The sequence below is a fragment of the Ictalurus furcatus genome, chromosome 24, assembly GCF_023375685.1.
Source record: "Ictalurus furcatus strain D&B chromosome 24, Billie_1.0, whole genome shotgun sequence".
Lineage (NCBI taxonomy): Eukaryota > Metazoa > Chordata > Actinopteri > Siluriformes > Ictaluridae > Ictalurus > Ictalurus furcatus.
Genome location: NC_071278.1, coordinates 16,478,365 through 16,495,334, shown reverse-complemented (window position 1 = coordinate 16,495,334; position 16,970 = coordinate 16,478,365). Strand labels below are relative to the sequence as shown.

General features: G+C 42.6%; 1 protein-coding gene across 12 annotated transcripts in view; it reads right to left on the bottom strand.

Moving 5' to 3' along the window:
- Positions 1-16,970, bottom strand: part of macf1a (microtubule actin crosslinking factor 1a) — a 202,991-nt gene that overhangs the window by 51,783 nt on the left and 134,238 nt on the right. For 10 of the 12 annotated variants that reach the window (XR_008384522.1, XM_053612352.1, XM_053612358.1 and 7 more), the window contains 18 exons: positions 9,061-16,260; positions 8,785-8,940; positions 8,025-8,240; positions 7,759-7,935; positions 6,789-7,085; positions 5,913-6,062; positions 5,579-5,812; positions 5,322-5,483; positions 4,900-5,241; positions 4,595-4,786; positions 4,161-4,337; positions 3,942-4,056; positions 3,654-3,853; positions 3,067-3,384; positions 2,782-2,948; positions 924-1,080; positions 721-832; positions 73-135 (listed from right to left, as the gene is read on the bottom strand). Coding sequence is in view for 11 of the 12 variants with exons in the window: in XM_053612352.1 (XP_053468327.1) it covers positions 73-135; positions 721-832; positions 924-1,080; positions 2,782-2,948; positions 3,067-3,384; positions 3,654-3,853; positions 3,942-4,056; positions 4,161-4,337; positions 4,595-4,786; positions 4,900-5,241; positions 5,322-5,483; positions 5,579-5,812; positions 5,913-6,062; positions 6,789-7,085; positions 7,759-7,935; positions 8,025-8,240; positions 8,785-8,940; positions 9,061-16,260 (10,435 nt within the window). In the remaining variant the exon portion in view is untranslated. The remainder of the gene's footprint in view (positions 1-72; positions 136-720; positions 833-923; positions 1,081-2,781; positions 2,949-3,066; positions 3,385-3,653; positions 3,854-3,941; positions 4,057-4,160; positions 4,338-4,594; positions 4,787-4,899; positions 5,242-5,321; positions 5,484-5,578; positions 5,813-5,912; positions 6,063-6,788; positions 7,086-7,758; positions 7,936-8,024; positions 8,241-8,784; positions 8,941-9,060; positions 16,261-16,970) is intronic. The other 2 variants (XM_053612355.1, XM_053612363.1) reach the window with 2 other exon arrangements.

Below are 16,970 nucleotides of genomic sequence, written 5' to 3'. Positions count from 1 at the left end.
TGTCTGATGGCACATAATTGGATGTGGATGGAGACGACGTGACCAACAGTGCACCAAGTATAGGGGGCTCACCTCTGCAGGTGTGAATGCCATTGAGACTGCTGGAGCCACCGGCACCATTGAGCGTGGGGACACCTGGGAGAGAGACACACACTCAGACACTGGTGCTACACACACATGCATGAACACCACAAAGACGTAAGCACTTGCACACATAAGGCTCACACCAGTCAACATGTATAAGCTCACAAAGGTTAAACATAGAGCAGCATGCCAAAGCAGACATACACAAGTCTCACAATTTATAGACGATAAGCTTTTTTTTGGTATGAGAATTAGTAATCCATAATACTAATTAATTACAGATTAAACAGGGATTTAAGCCGGGCCTTCCGAAACCCCTTTTATGCACTTGTCAACTTCCAATTTCTTACTTTGTGATTTTAAACTTGTGGAAGATATCCTTAAGCAGCCATTTTAAGCATTATGCAAAAGTTGAAAATGATGCACATCCATCCCCGACATTTCAGTAAAGTGTCTCCAAACTTTTGACCGGTAGTGTATGTGATCATTTTCAAAAACTGTTAAGACGCTTTACTCATTTTTGTAAATGTATCTCAAAAACGACATCTATTAGTTAAACATGATGGAAATCCAGTGCAGTGATAAAGATGGCTATTTAAGGTGTATATAAGGTGTAAATCCGAATGCTGCTCGTACCAGTCTTGCTTTGTGGAGCAGTGATGCTGATGATCAGACTCTCCAGCTCTGAGCTGCTCTTGTTTAGCTCCTGAACTTGATTGCCCTGGGACTCCCACTCACTCAGCAAGTCCTGAGAGCAAGTCATGGAATAGTTTATAACCTTATCAAATCTGGCATGTGCAGAACACAACTTGGTGCAGTTTTCTCTAATGCACACCCACCTTGAGCTGCTGTACTCTCCTCTGCAGGCCCTCTGTGTTGAGGTTGGGTTCTTTAGCAGGCAGCTGCTCTTGTGCCATCTGCAGCCACCTGAGGAGGGAGCCGGAAAGCGAGCGGAACTGCACCAGCTGCTGGTCACAGCTCTGGATGGCATTCAGTCTGTAGACACATTGAATAATAAAATCAGACAATTTAAATAAAGCATTGCCTAGCCAATGGGAAAATATTTGCTTAGGTTAGCGGTGGAGTCACCGTTCATTCCAAATGTCTTACGATTTTATTTTTTGCGAAATGTTTTTTTTATATGTCCGCTAGATGTGTCATCCAAACCACAACATTAAAACCTCTCAATGAACTCACGCAGCTTACGCTCATGCTTCAGCAGTCCCGCTATTCCAGAATGGCCAGTATCACCCACGTTACATTTAGGAATAGTGAAAAGTGTCACCTACATTACATTATACAGGAATAGTGACAAGGCCCTGGCTCAATCCGCTCCCAATAAGACACAGAGGGCATGTTTGTAATCCCACGGCTCATATATCAACTGTTATGAAACTTGGTTATATGAGAAGCCGACTCTGGCATTTCAAACACGAAGACCTTCAGAAAAGCATCTCGAATGGGTAATAATGCCAGTTTGGCAGAGAATAACACTATATATAAATGAATTATACAGGTTTTATTTTCACCATGTGGTGACTGGCACGACTTCAGCCTATGCTGGAATCTGGCTACGCAGTGCCAATACTAGTCTTCTCATGAGCAAAATTCTGTATTTTTGGAATATCTGTTATAGTCTAGGAGCAGTCTGGTAGCATGGTTTGTGTCCACTTGTCCCCTTGGAGGCAAAAGTCATCGCAAAGCAGTAAAGGCTGATTTATCCTACATCCTAAAATCAATATGTATCCTTTTGTCAAAGGAGCTGTCTCTTTGAAGATGACCTCACCACAGGATATAAGGTTTCACTCAATGATTTAATGAGCATGAAAACAATATAAAATATAATGTTATGACCTTTACAGTCAACAGATTACAACCCAGTTAAAAAAATATTTATGGGAGATTTTGGAGAGGAGTGTTGAGAAGACATTGCTCTACACCACGATCATCAAAACCCCAGCTAAGGAAATATCTTTTGGAAACATGATGTACGTTGCTTCAGTACAGCGGCTAATGTACTGCAGTGAAGCTGTTCTGGTGGCTAAGACTTGTTTATCCCTTTAATTTGTCAGCCATCTGTACATCATCCACCACACCCTTGTTAAAGAATCTAGCATACAAGCTTGCAGTTTTATTGAAATAACGCAAAGAGCGTTTACTATCACCTTATCTGCCAAACCATGTTCAAACCACCTCCAAAGTGCCAACACACTATACATCCATGTGAATTTAAACACTGCCTCTGAAATCAATTGATAAATTAGCCAATTCAACTTCTTGTCATTTAATGGAGTTATATTAGGACAGCTAGACGTGTGTTTTTAGGTTTCTCGCTATATTGATTGTGGTTTAGCTTATTTACTGAGACAATGGAATTCTGAAAGAATCTGATCTACAGAGTCCACATGTGATGACCCATGACCACCTCATGTATTCACCTAATACATGAGGTGAAAAGAAATTTACTGAGGCTCTGATTTGCATAATTTGTGCACAAAATGAACTGGCAATGTTTCATCAGGGATTAATGGACTTCACCAGAATTGGACATTATGCAATTCGTTTCATAATTAACAAGATGAGGAACGATGATTATAATTCCTTTAGTGCCCTCTTGTAGCACTTTTAAGATGGCTTTCCAGAGGACAGGTGGGTTTTTTTTTGTTGTTGTTTGTTTGTTTTTTGCTCAGAACTCACCTCTCATTAACGCTGGCTTCTAGTCGAGCAAACTTTTCAGACACCTCATTGGTTGAGTCCACGAGGCTGTGTGCACTGGCAAACAGCTTTGACTTGCTCAGGTCAGCACCAAGCTCCACAAATGACTTCAACTGGCTTGTTTCTTGGACAAGATCTGATTTTACCTCCTAAAACCAAAAGCATGATAAGTTAATTAGAGACTTTACCCTTTATAATGTAACATTAGTGCCCATAAAGAGTCTAAATAGAGCACCATGGCCGCTGTTTGTGGATGATCTCCGTTACCTCTATGGTTTGTCTATAATCCTCAACGCTGTGGTCCGGCAGGCCCCCGAGGCTCAGAACTCTCTCGCGGCTCTGTGTGAAGTCACGAAGGTCCGAGCTCAGGCGCTCGAAGCCCTCCAGTTTGGGCAGGATTGCCCGCAGTCCAGCTTCTTTTTCAGCCTGCATGGTCTGGGCTGTGGTGTAGCGCTGACTCAAGTCTTGCAGTGCCCCCTGCAGACCAGAGACTGTAGATGCATCTGCAGATTTCAGCAGCTTGGACACGGAGTCACGAGTGGCCTCCATACTGCCCTGCCGTGACAATAATTCCTGCCGCAGTTTCTGGTTTAAAAAATAAATAAATAAATAAATAGACAAAGGATCAATAAAAACAAACTTTACACATAACTTTAAGGGTTCTACATATTCACACATCATTAACAGTAGATGCTTCATATTCAGTATTCAAACCTTAAAATCTTGCTCTTGAGATGTTTACCACTGCTATGAAGTGGGTATGCAGGTTGATAATAGCTCACAGGTGTATTGATGGCTACAGCTTTTATTTTGTCTCGAGTGTTACGTATGGCGAATCTAGATCAATGTGATACCTGATTTTGGGTGAGGGCCTCCTGCACTGCTTGGGCAGTAGGGTGGACTGGTCCAGGGTCTAATGCTAGACCATCCAGCCAGGACAGCAGTGCTTTGAGACCCTCCTGAGCGTTGACAGACTGAGCGACTGCAGTCTGGAGTTGCTCGGCTCTCTGAGACACACACTCCGACAGAGTTCCAAACCGCTTCTCAAGTGTATCTGAAATGGATTACGTAACAACATGAATGATATTTTAAAACACAGTTAAACAGCATCTAATAAATCAATAAAATCAACATGTAGTTACCAGTGGTGGTGTTGATATCTGCTGTTTTGAGTTTGGGGGATTCCTGGGTGCTACTGAGCATTTTCCCAGCTTTCCTCACCTTCTCCAACTGCACCGAGCGCTCGGCGAGCTCGTCCTGCAGACGATTCAAATAAAGCAATAAAAAAAAAAAATTCCGTCACCCACCGATTCAAGCTGAAACCTCTTCAATGCGCATCAGGGATGTGTAGCCAATCTTACCTGTACAGTATTCAGTGTATTTTGTAGTGTCTGTGTATCCGTTTGCTCTCCACAGGGTTTCAATATGCTCTGGTTCTGCTCCTGAGCACTGAGCCAAGAATCCAAAGCTGCAGCCTCATCCTGGTACTGCTGGTACCGATCCAGTAGACTGGACAGATGGGTACCAAGATCGACAGACTGCAACAAGCAGAAGAGGGTCCAATACATTAACCACACAAAAATTATTTCTGAAATGAATAATACATTACCCGATGTGACTTCTCCATAGAAAATGAGGCACAGAAACACCTAAAATCTTATGTTTTTTTTTATTTAAATCCCCTAAAAGGATATAAAATAAACACATTTCATAACATTTTGGATGACTCTGATAAGTGGGATTTGTGCCCTGAAAAGTTCAGACCATTATGCAGACAGGAACTTTTTCCCCCTACCTTGTTTTGTAGGCAACTGTAGCGTTGCACTGCATCTTGTAGCTTATCACTGACAAGCTGCCTTGTGTCTCGTAGAGCCGGGTCAATAGTACCGACCTTTTCCTCAGTCCCTTGTATCGAATCCAGCACCTTCTGTCCAGAAATGGACACAAAGCGCAAATCTGCCTTGTGGCAGATCACATCATCTGCCAGCTAGAAAGCATTGACAAGCAACAAGTCATCATTTTTTGCATGAAACTCATACAGAATACTGCTAAAATTATACTCAATAATGCTGAAATATTGAACAGTTACACAACGAATACCTTTTTGTGCTCCTCGAGCCTGTGTTTCAGCCCCTGAGCATCAGCTTCTCCTTCCTTTAAGGAACACAGCACCCTCTCACTCTGCTCCAGCCATGCTCCCAGGTTGCCATGTTCTTCCATGAATTTAGAGAGGTCATCCTGAAGTGCTTCAGACCGTCGTAGTCTCTCCTGGCAGCTCTGTAGACGTTCCTGGTGCTGGCTCTGGAGGTGATCTAGTTTGGCGCGTAGGCGCTGCTTCTCCTCCTGGGGCACAGTGGAGTCTGGCTGCTCCAGGAGAGAGCGTGTGGACTGGGCCACGTGTAGGAGGTGAGCCTGCTGGTCTTGTAACTGCTGTAATTCGTCCTGTAAAAGACGACACAAATGTGAATGAACTGATGCTGGAAATTGAGCACAGGTTTCAATACGGACAGTTCGGATCTGACCTTCAGCATGTCATTGTGTGAGCTCAGTGACCCCATTGGCACGTTGGCATCTAGAACAGTCTCACCAAGCGACTTCCTCCTAGAGGTGTCCAGTGAGGATATCTCCTTAAGCAGCATGTCTATTTTTCCCTGAGTCTCCTGCAGTTGCTCCTCGGCTTTAGCCTTGCATAGATAAGAGCAAGGGGAAAGAAAATACAGCTTCAGGAAGCGCTGAAAAAAGGAAACGCAATGCTGATTTATTTAGTCGAGATATTTACCCTTTGTGTGTTTTGCTGGAGTGCTGCGTTGATGGTCGAGTCCAGCTGAGCCAGTGACGACTGGGCAGTGCCTGTGAGGGTTTGGTATTGCTCTTTCATATGCGACAGTGCCGCTTGAAGGTTAGCCCTTTCTTCTGGACTCAGATCCTCACCATGCTCAGCCAGGAACTCTTCCACAGACCGAATCGTCTCCATCATGCCATCACCTTTGGTCTGAAGATCTTTCTGCACCTCCTGAAATTTTTTGACCCAAAGTATTGGATGTGCATTAAGATACATGGGTAATCTATATTCCTATATATAAAATAGTCATGTAGCTCACTTATTAAATCACCTTGAGCTCACTGTGCTTTTGCTGAAGTGCATTCACATCATCTGACTCAGCTCCCGTTCTCTGACTGGCCAGCAGGCTCGCTGCACCAGCCAACCACATACTGAGGCCTTCAAGCTTCTGTGAGCACTTTGCTTTCTCCTGCTGCACTACCTAAAACCCAGCAGGAAAAAAAAAAATTCCTTTGTATAATACTTAAAACTATTTAAAGCAATGTTAGGGCTCACGCAGTTTTAAAATGTTTTCAACACCACTCATCACAAAACTGACTAATCACACTTCACATATCACTCAAAAATATGCATTGTTTGAGCAAGATGTATCCAGACTGATCACACAGGCAGACAACACAAATCTTACACAGGGTCAGTCAAGCAAGAAAAATGATTTTGGATTATCACAATGACATTTCATCAGTCAGTTATTTTCCTTTTCTTTAAAACAGATAAGAAAAGTGAAAAAAAAAAAAAAAAAGCCTGCTATTATAAAATGGCTGATTTGAAATCTCTAGCCTTTTCGAGTTGGCATAAGCGCTTGTCCTCGGTGGCAATCTGTAACAGCAAGGCAGAGAGGTTAATACACATGTTATTTCCACACACATGCACAAAGCAAAATAGTATCTAGCAGCAAAGTGAGTGGTAGAATAAGCCGTAGAAGCACGATGGAGCATAGCGACATTATTATTGGAAAACTGATAAACTAGCTTCTACGTTTCTGTTGCTTAGTGACAACAGTCCTAATAAAGAAATAAGCATCAGATTGGTTTTTATAGATTATCATCATCATCATGTTGGTGTTATTAATTAAAATCCAAAGGAAAATCATGTTTCCGTTATTGCGGCTGTAAAGGCATAAGCATTCAATCAGGTATTTGCAAACCTCTCTCTCCCTAGCAGTCTGTCTCTCTTTCTCTCTCTCTCTTTCCTCCTGTTCCCTCTCTCGTTCCTTCTGCTCTCGCTCCTCTTCTCGGACTCGTTGGACCGAGAGGGCCTCGGCCCTCGCATGGGTGCGGCCCGAGGCCTGGTGAAAGGCACTCTGGAGCTGCTGCAGCTGTCCCAGCAGACGCCTGCTTTGCTCAGGTGCTAGATCCTGTGCGCGCTCTGAGATAAACACCTGGATGTCAAACGCCACAGCGTTTAGTTCATTGGAGCGGGTTGTGAGACACTCCTGTAGATCCTGAAACAGAAAAGCATACGTGATATATAAGAAATAAAACACAAAAGGGGAAGCGGTTACAAGAAAAATAATCAGCTATGGGTTGGTGACGTCTCAAAGTGTTTTACACCTGGTAGAACCAAACCAATTTGCCAACGATTTTGGGATTTATTAAACAATACGTTGTACATATTATCCATTTGTAGTTCTATTTAATGCTATCGCTTACATAAGAGCAGCTATAAAGTCATTTCTTCACCGGCCTATTTTTAATCTCTCGAAGTTAATAGAGAAGATATAGAGAAGCCACAACGCCTTCTGTCTTGAAGACATTCTTGTGTCGGATAACGTCAATTTACAGCTTTATCCTTGACTGTTACAAACTCTGACACTGGAGACTCCTTCCAAAAATGCTCAATAAATGTCTTCACTTAATATCAACAATTGCACATTTTAAAGATCCTTTCATGTGTAGCATCTGCCATACAAGTCCCCGTGTACGCTGTTAGCATAAAAATCAATAACATATTAGAACAAACACATCCATATAAACCTGTGATTTATCTTCTAGCTGGAATTACCTCAATACCTTCTGAACAAAAAATTCAACAGCACTATGGTAGAAATAACAGTGAGACATTATGACTAAAACGATCATTTTATTTAGAATTCTTAAGTGTGAGTAAAATTTTACCTTGACCTGTTGCAGTTTTTGAGTGAGCCACACTAATGTTCTTCCATCATTCTCTTGAATCTTTCCATCCTCAGATGAAGCCGTTTCTTGCTCCAACTGAGCTTCTGTGTTTTTAAGCCAGCCAAGAAGACCGTCCACTCTCCCAGTCAGAGACTCCAACTCGCTACGCACCGCCTCCTAGGAAGAAGTAGTTTTTTTTCACATTTTTACAGTCACCGGTGACACCTCGGTGTGCTTTAAAACCAAAGCTGATATTTCTGTCTTACTTTCTGTGCATCACGATGCGATCGCATCCCTTGCAGAGCACTCTCGGCAAGTTTTCTTGCCGCGTTAAACGTACGGGACAAACTCCGCTGGTCCTTCTCCAGGGCTGTGACTAACTGCGGTGGGACATCCTCATTGTGTGACTCCAGGAGCTGCTTGGCTGCTTCAACCTCGCTGTTTACTTGGGGCTCCAAATCAGTGAGCTCTAGCGCAAGAGCCTTGTTTTAGAGTAAAAGGAAAACAAAGAAGTTTAATTAACACGAAATAACGAATCAATTTTTAGATATTTTATCTTGCATGAAAAGGGTTCTATGGGTTTTCCCCAATGGGCAGATCTTATAAAAAAAAACAAAAAAACAAAAAACACCCCTCTTAGAAAAACTTGCCAGCCCAAAGAGGAAAATGGGTTTTAGGGTCAACCAAGAGCTTTGAGGGGAACAGCTGCCATTTACCCGCTGTTCTATTGTCTACATCTTAACCAAAACAGATGAGCAGCAGCTCTTTTCCCTAACCCGGTGGTCTGGTGGTTATCATAAAACCCCCTTTATATGCACACAGTTTCTGCTGCAATGGGCTTGACTGGTGCAGGAGAACAAACAGCATTTTTCCAGGGGTGTTAGTTAATATCAGAGAATCCCAATTCATACATGATATATCTGCCTTACTCTGCAATAATAATCCGAGTCTGCGTTAACCACCTGAAGAAACCTTAAGGAAGCGCTTTTTCTAAGAATGTAGAAACAATATTCAAGCAGTGCTCACCTCTGTCTGTTTAATGATGTCATCAAGTGTGGCAAGACTCCTCCCCATAAATTGTTGCTGCTGTTGTTTAAGACGGACTTCAGTGTGCCGCACCATGGAGAGCAGTGCTACAAGTTGTTGATCATGTTCTAGGCATTCTTGACGCACCAAAGAGGACTAAGAACATACGAAAATGAATAAATTAGTAACAGAATTACCGGTCCAAGATGACTACAAAAGAAGAGTTAAGGACCGAAATTGCTAAATAATTGCAGAATAACAAACACGGCATCTCACCTTGCTTATCTGCGGGGCTGTCCTCTGTTTTTTGACTAGGTCTTCAGTCTGTTTTTCATCTACACCCTCTTGACATTCTGCAAAATCCTCCTCTTCCCAGCACTCTGTAGTATCAGACTCAGGGACCTCTTCTAAATTAGACGGTCTTGACTCTGAAGACTCTTCAATGGACGATTCGTCTTTGAATTCATCGTCAGTGTAAGAGTATTCCTTAGTCAGGACTTGCAGTGGCTCCTTGCTAATTGTATTCTCCAGTTCTGTTTTGGAGGTATGTACACACGTATTTACTTCACTCTGTGGTACAGCATCCGAACGGTTAGCTAATGTTATAGCAGACACAGATTTTTGGTGGTCTTTATGTTCCCCAGTAAGAGTAGTATAGGGTTCCTTGCGGACTGCAGAGTCTCCTAGCTTTTCACTTTTCAGATGTTCAGTTTCTTTTGTTCTTGTTTCGCAAACTTGCCCGTCTAAACCAATAGTGGGCTTTGATATTTGCTTACTGGGGTCCATAGCAACATCTGAGCTGTCGGTACAGCTTAAGTCCTGCTTCTTGTAAAAGTCATCATTAGTCGGGTCTGTCGAACTGAAATGAGTTCGTGTAATGTTGGTCCCAGTTAAAACATCTCCTGGCAGCTGGTTTTTATTTATGTCTATCTGTTTTGTCTGATGTATTACAGCAGTCTCACTGCCCTTTGCATGGAGTGAAGAACTTTTCTGTCGTTCTTTAGCTGACCCTTGACGTAATACCTCTAACTCTTCAGCAGCCTGTTTCTCACTGACACCCCTCTCAAAGACCTTCCTAAGAATGCTTTCCTTCGCTTTCATCAGAAGGGCTTCTTTCTCCAGCTGTGCCTGGTTAGGTTTTTGAGGTTGTTCCAGTCCATCTTTTCTTACTGCACTGAACGTCTCACTTTGAGATGGGACATAAACTGGTGGGCTTTGCACTGGCTCATCAACTTCGGATTCCTTTTCGGTATTTACCATCTTGGTCTTCTTGTTTTTTCTTTTCTTCTTCCTCTTCTTGTCTGACTGATCTGAAGCATGATCCTCAGAGTATTCTGTTTCATGGCTAACCTTTTCATTTATGACTGTAGAATGTAATTGAATCTGCAATTCATCTTTTGTGTTTCTGGGCACATCCACCAAACTGTCAGGGTCATGTTTTGATATTTTAGCTCCCAGACTTGTATTTTCCATATGTTGCCTCTGTTGCATCACTTCTACACTCTTCACAACCTCTATTCTCTGGTGTAGACCCTCTGGGATAGACTCAATACTATCAGTTGTACCTGGTACTTCTGACATCTCTGCTTTGACCAGTCTCTCTATTTTCACATCTTCATCAATGGATTTTTGATCAATGTCAACAAATTCTTTTGCGAATCTGTTCTCCATGTGCTTTGCAGGTGAACCCTCTGTTGTATCCGGTGTTTTCAAAACTTCCAAATCTCTAAAGCTTGCATCTTTCTGATCAGTGACTATAACGTCAGTTTCAAACTTCTCGGTGCCCTCTGTAGGTGAAGTTACGCTCGTACATGGAGATTTTAGAGCTTCCATATCCTTTTTAACCTCCCTCCGTTCTTCCACATAATTTTGATCACCAGCGTCTCTCTTCATCTTCTCATCTACAGATTTCTGCTCAGTGACTACAATGTCCTTTCCAAACTTGGTTTCCATGCCTTCTATAGGTGAAGTCGCACCCATATATATAGGCTTTACAACTTCCACATCTACTTTGACCTCTTTCTGTTCTTTGACATCCACATCATATTTTTGATGAATGCCAATAATTTCTGTTCCAGATTTGTCCTCGATATCCTCCTCAAGACAAACTTCTGTCAGATCTGCAGCTTTTAGAACCTCCAAATCTACTTTAAGCTTGCTATTCATGGTCACATCCTCAGAATTCTGGTCAGTGACTACAACTTTCTTTCCAAATTTGTTTCTTTCCAAAGTCACACTCATACATGGAGGTTTTAGAACCTCCAAATCCAGCTTGATGTCTTTCCGTTCCTTCAAACCTTCGACACGTTCTTGATCAAGGGCAACAACTTCTTTTCTAAACTTTTCCTCAGTGTCCTCTATAAGAGAAGCCTCTGTCAGATCTGAAGCATTTATAGCCTCCGAATCGATCTCGACCACTCTGGTCCCTTTCTTAATGTTCATAGCTTCAGATCTTTCATTAACGACTGCATCTTTTTCAAACATGGCGTCCATTCTCTCTATAGGTTTAGTTATGTGCAAACGTGGAGGTTTGAAAACCTCCAAATCCACTTGAGCCGTTCCTTTCATGTCCAGATCTGTAGATTTCTGATCAGTCACTACAGCTCCCCTTCCATATTTGGTCTCTGTGACCTCTTTGACATCTTCCTCCATTTTCAAATTATCTTCGGAACATTTTTGATCAATGCCGATATCAGCTTTTACAGTCTTATCCTCAGTGCCATATACAGGTGAAGCTGCATTCCCATCAGGAGTCTTTGAACAATGCTCAGATTTTTGAAGAATCTTTACTTCTATCATGTGGCTGCCTTTAGCATCCTCTGTAGCCGTAACCACACTAACTTCTCCGATGTCTAGATCTACTTTGACCTCTTTTGGGGCAATATCTAAAACTTCACTTCCAAACCCTTTTGCAATGATTTCTTCAGATGATGCATGCACCACTGGAGTTCTTCTAATTTCGAAATCCATTCCAGCCTGTTTCTCTGCTTTTATATTGGGTTCACCAGATTTTTCATCCGAGTAGACTTTTATACCATTTTTGTCCTCAGTATCCTGTAACTGTGATGTCACACTTGTATCTAGTAGTTGTACCTCTGACCTTTTATCACTGTCTGTACACATTTTGGTTTGCATTTTATGTTTTCCTTTTCCTCGCTTTTTTCCAGGCATCTTCTGCCCCTCAGTAAGTGTTGATATGGGCATGTCATTTCTATTGTCAGAGTTCTCTTCTCTTTCACAGATTGTCTCTGTATCAGACACTGACTGCAGTTCTGCTGCCTTGGTAATCTCATTTGTTTTTTTGACAGACTGGGCTTGCTCATCATGCACATTGTCTGTGGTTTCTGGGACAAGGCTAAAGTTACTCTTCTCATAGTTTTCCAGGTTTACGCCCATTTCAACTGCTGGCTGTATTTGGATATCTGGCGTTGTGGTTTGGGGTATAATGTCGTAGCTTATTCCAACTTCAGATTCAACCGCAGATATTTGTGGAATCTGAACAAGTTTGTGTCTTAACTCTTGCTGAGGTTCAATAACTTTATCTTGTTTAGGACTGCATTCTTCAATGGCCTCCTGTAGCCTTCTTTCTGCTTTTAAAGCAAACTGACTTAGAACCTCTAATGATACATCAGCATCTTTCCCAACTCCACTTGATGAAACATTCATGTGCATTTGTTCTACCAATTCAGATGGTGGATAACGTTGAAAGGCCTGTAGCTGTTCATCTGTATCGTCCTCTAATTGATCTTTTTGGTGATCTGTAGGCCTGGAGTGTGGCGTTTCAGGGTCGGCAAAATGCACTGTGCTCACTTCTCTGTTTTCGCGACTCCTCACTGTAGGACTGCCTTGAAATGAAACACTGTGTGACGCAAGAGGATCCACGAGTCCAAATTTATCACAAAGTTCTGCAGCCATTTCTTTAGAGATTAGCCCATCCTGAACAGCATCCGTAAGACTCGACACCCTCTGACCACTGACAGGGCTAACCAACCCACCTTTTAAAAACTGATTATTAGCAATAACCATGGCAACATCTTTTTGAACAAGGCCTTTATCAACAGCATCTAGAAGAGGTAATTTTTCCCCACTTGAAATATTGATGATACCTCCAGAATCTGCCTGACTCTGCAATAATCTGAGCGCTGGAATGGGATCAACTTGACCAGTCTTCACTGCTTCTGGCACAGTCAACAGGTCACCATTTTCTTTGTTTGGAATACCACTGAAAGGTCTTACTTCAAGGAATCTCCAACCTGTCTCAATGTCAATCTTTCCCTGTTTTATTAGCTCCAAGTACGGTACAACACAAGCGTTTTGAGGATCCAAAACACCACTTTTTACAATCGGAGATTCCATAGCTTTATTCGCAGTGCCTTGATCTATCACATCACAGGAAACAGCTTCAGTCAATGAAAGGTTGCTCTTTGAAGCACTATCATAAATGAAGCCTACAGCTGCCTGAAGAAAGGCACCATTTGGATCTGAACTAAACTGGTTTTGTCTCGACTTCTCAAACTGCTTGAGTTTTGGAGCAAGCGAATTGTCAATGAGGCCTTGACGTACCGCATCAGTAACACTGAGGCGAACGCCAGACCCATGGTGCGCAATTCCACCTTCAGCTACCTGTTGCAGTAGGATCTGCTCAGTTTCCTCATAACCAATAAGACCTTTTTGAAGCGCTTGTTGAAGAGGTACAGGCTGTTTTGTTTTGGGGTCTAATATTCCATTCATCTGTAGTTGCAGTTTCAATTTTGTTTGTATTGCATGTGGATCAGAACTCTTTCCATGACATGACTTCTCCAATAAAAGTAGCTCATCTTTCTGCTCTTCCTCTATTAGCCCAAGTTTGGCTGCAAGGTTAACTGAAACCCTTTTGCCTTTTTCATGGTCAATAATTCCCCCAGAGACAACCTGGGCCTCAAGAAGGCGAGATACTGTATCTGTATCTAAAAGCCCTTCTTTAGCAGCCTCCCTTAATGAGCATATTCGACCATGTTCCACATCAAACACACCGGCCATAGTCTTTTCGGATTGGATAACCTTGGCCATTAAGTCTTTATCCAGGAGACCTTCTTGTAGAACATCATCAAGGCTCAGTGGTTGACAAGCATGCACATCCACAAAACCACCAAAAAGCTTTGCTTTAGACATTACTTTTACAGCAGTATTAACTGGGAGCAGATCCTGGTATACAGCCTCATCGAGGAGTAACTTCTGGGTCCCAGTAGTCAAAAGACCCCCCTGCAGCAACTCCTCTGCCATGCGATCAAGCTCTGCGTCTTCAGAAATGTCCACAGATACGGTCCCTTTCATTTTCGACGAGTCTGCACTTTCCATTTTTCTGCTGGCATCTGTTTGAGTTGAGATTTGTTTATTTACATCTGATACTTCAGTTTTCCTCACTTGTAAGCCTTCTCCAGCATTTCTATGAAGTTGATTAGGCTGACTTTCTTCTACAGGATCTTTATTTTTAACAGTAGAGTTCTCTCTCTTTAAATCTATCAATTTCTTCACAGCTGGCACACATTCCACTTGATTTTCATAAAGCATATTCTTATCTGAGGCCGAGGTAGGCATCTCAAGCTCAAGCCAAGAGGCTGGTTCAGTCAACTCCATGAATTCTTCTCCCCTACCTGTTTCGTCCATGTTTGGACTCAGTGATTGAAAGGTGGAACCAGAAGACATTTTCATGTCTTTTACAAATAGGAGTGATGTCTCAGGATCTGTCTCAGGTTCTGTCTCTGATACTTTGGAGTCTGTATCTAAGAGCTTTACTGACGTACCATCAGTGCTTGTTTCTTTTAAAGAAACACCTGCAACTCTTGGTTCAGCATTCCTAAGTGCAGTCTTATGAATATCATCAGTTAAATCTGTTCCATCTTCTTCGAAAAGAATGTGTTTTTCTTGTTCATCGTCTCTAGAGATGTTGAAAGTTGTGCTTTCCTTCACATCGAGAATTTGAATGTTTTCTTGTTTTGTTTCACTTAATGACCTCATAAAATCAGGTTCTCCTGCTGCCTCTCTGTCAGAGGGCTCTTTCAACTGTGGTTTATGTCTTTTTTGATCTTTTGTTGTTCCAGTTACATTAATGAGCTCCATCAGTTCAGGCTCCAGCAGGACCAGACGCTCTCCTGAGTGGGCATTTATGTAGCTGTGTGTCATAAGGTAAGAGAGGAGGTAGTGGAGATCTTGCTCCTGGGGCCTGGACGCCTCCAAAAAGGAAGTACCAGATTGAAGGTGTGGGAGTGAGGCAGGGGATGAAGAGGATGAAAAGGAAGGACCCCGATGCTGCAGGGACCCTGTCTGAATCATGGCAGGCAGAATGTCTGGAATCTGTGTCTGCTGAAGAACCTCTGCCGCTTCTGGTCCCAAAACTTTCGCAGCATGGCCCAGAGGAATCAACTGACCACTTTCTGGAGAGTAAATAGCACCAACAGAATGACGCTTTTTTAGGACTTTCCGAGCTAGGTCACCTGAAATGACACCCTGCTGTAGAGCTTCAGTAATAGGAAGCAGATCCCCTGACTCTGGCCATAACATGCCCATAAAAGCCCAGAGAGATTCCAGCACCCTTAAAGCCATGCGAGGAGAGAGAAGGTTTCTTTGGATAGATTCATCTAATTCCAGGCGCTCTCCACTGACTGGGTCTATGATTCCCCCTGATTGTAACTGGTGATTCAGTAAGGCACAGGCCAGGTCCTGGTCCATAAGGCCATGCCTCACAGCTTCATCTATTGTCAGTCGGTGACCAGTGCGGGGATCGGTGATGCCACCTGCAAACAGCTGAGCCTCCAGAAGTCGAATAGTGACTTGCCGGTCAATCAGTCCCTCTCGGACTGCCCGGAAAATGCCTACTTTTATACCAGATCGTAAGCAGATTGTTCCCCTTGACTGCTGATTGACTGGCAGTAGACGCAGACCAGTCTCCTGATTCAAAACACATCGCTGATAAAACTCCGATAGACTGAGTTTTTCTGCTGTATTAGGATCAATAAGCTCTTGCCTATCAAGACGGGAGAGTAACTTCTCATAAACAGCAGCTGAGATGAGACCTTTGTCTTTAGCATTTTCAAGATTAAGTATTTCATCTTTGGATTCATCCCAAAAGCCTCCTGTGCTCACCTGCAGCTCCAGGATACGAAGCCCAATTTGTTCTTTTATGTAGCCCACCTCCATAGCGGCAACAGCTGGTATCGTGTGAATCTTTGCGAGTTGTGACTGTTGGACAAGATGGAGGGCAGCTTCTAGTTCTGATAGTGACTGGTAGATGCGGCTATCGATAAGACCAGAGGAGAAACTCTTTTCTAATGAAAGACCCTGAGGGGAATCAGGATGTAATAGACCACCCCTAACAAGCTGTGCCTCCAGTAGCACATAGCATGTGTCCTGGTCTATTAGGCCTCGCTGTGCTGACTGGAAAACTGGGAAGATTTCCACAGTACCAAGATCAATTACTCCAGCGATGGTCTCATGGCCCTGGAAAAGGAGATATCATTTTAAATATATATAAGTCCCCTTCCATTAATAAACCTATGTTTTATCAGCTTTATTGCTTAAACTGAAACTAGGCCAGTAAAGAGTTTTAGAAAAGCCCACAACCCAAGCATGCAAAACTAGCCTAAGTTGACATTCAGTAATAATTAACTAATACATGATCCCATGAATAGAAAGTTTGCCTGCATGGACTGTCGTTGAAATCAAAAAGGCAAATAAAACATCATGATTTGGTTTACAGCAACAAAGCATAAGCTTCCTAAAGCAAAAACAAGACAAATACTGTAGCATTTTACAAGAGTTTTCTTTAAAGTACAGCAAAAAGAAAGAAGAGAAAAGAGCAGCTCAGAAACTAAGCCAACGGTAAGAGAGAAAGCAAGCACTACTTACCGTACGGAGGGGGTCCGTAAACGCACATACACAGATAGGCCGACGGCTCGGCAGTTTGAGGTGCAACAAGGTGAGAAGCTGGATGTTAGCATTCTGCATGCCGCACTCCATCTGCCTGAGACACTGCCAGCGCTAACTATCTGCTACCTGACAATCCTATCAGTTTATAATCTTAGATTACTATCCCATCAATTTACCTCTAAGATAAGTTACATTTAACATTTATGGCATTTGGCATAGCGACTTCCAGAAGTGATGATAATCTGGCTCATAAATGAGGCCTGTACAGATCACTCACTTAG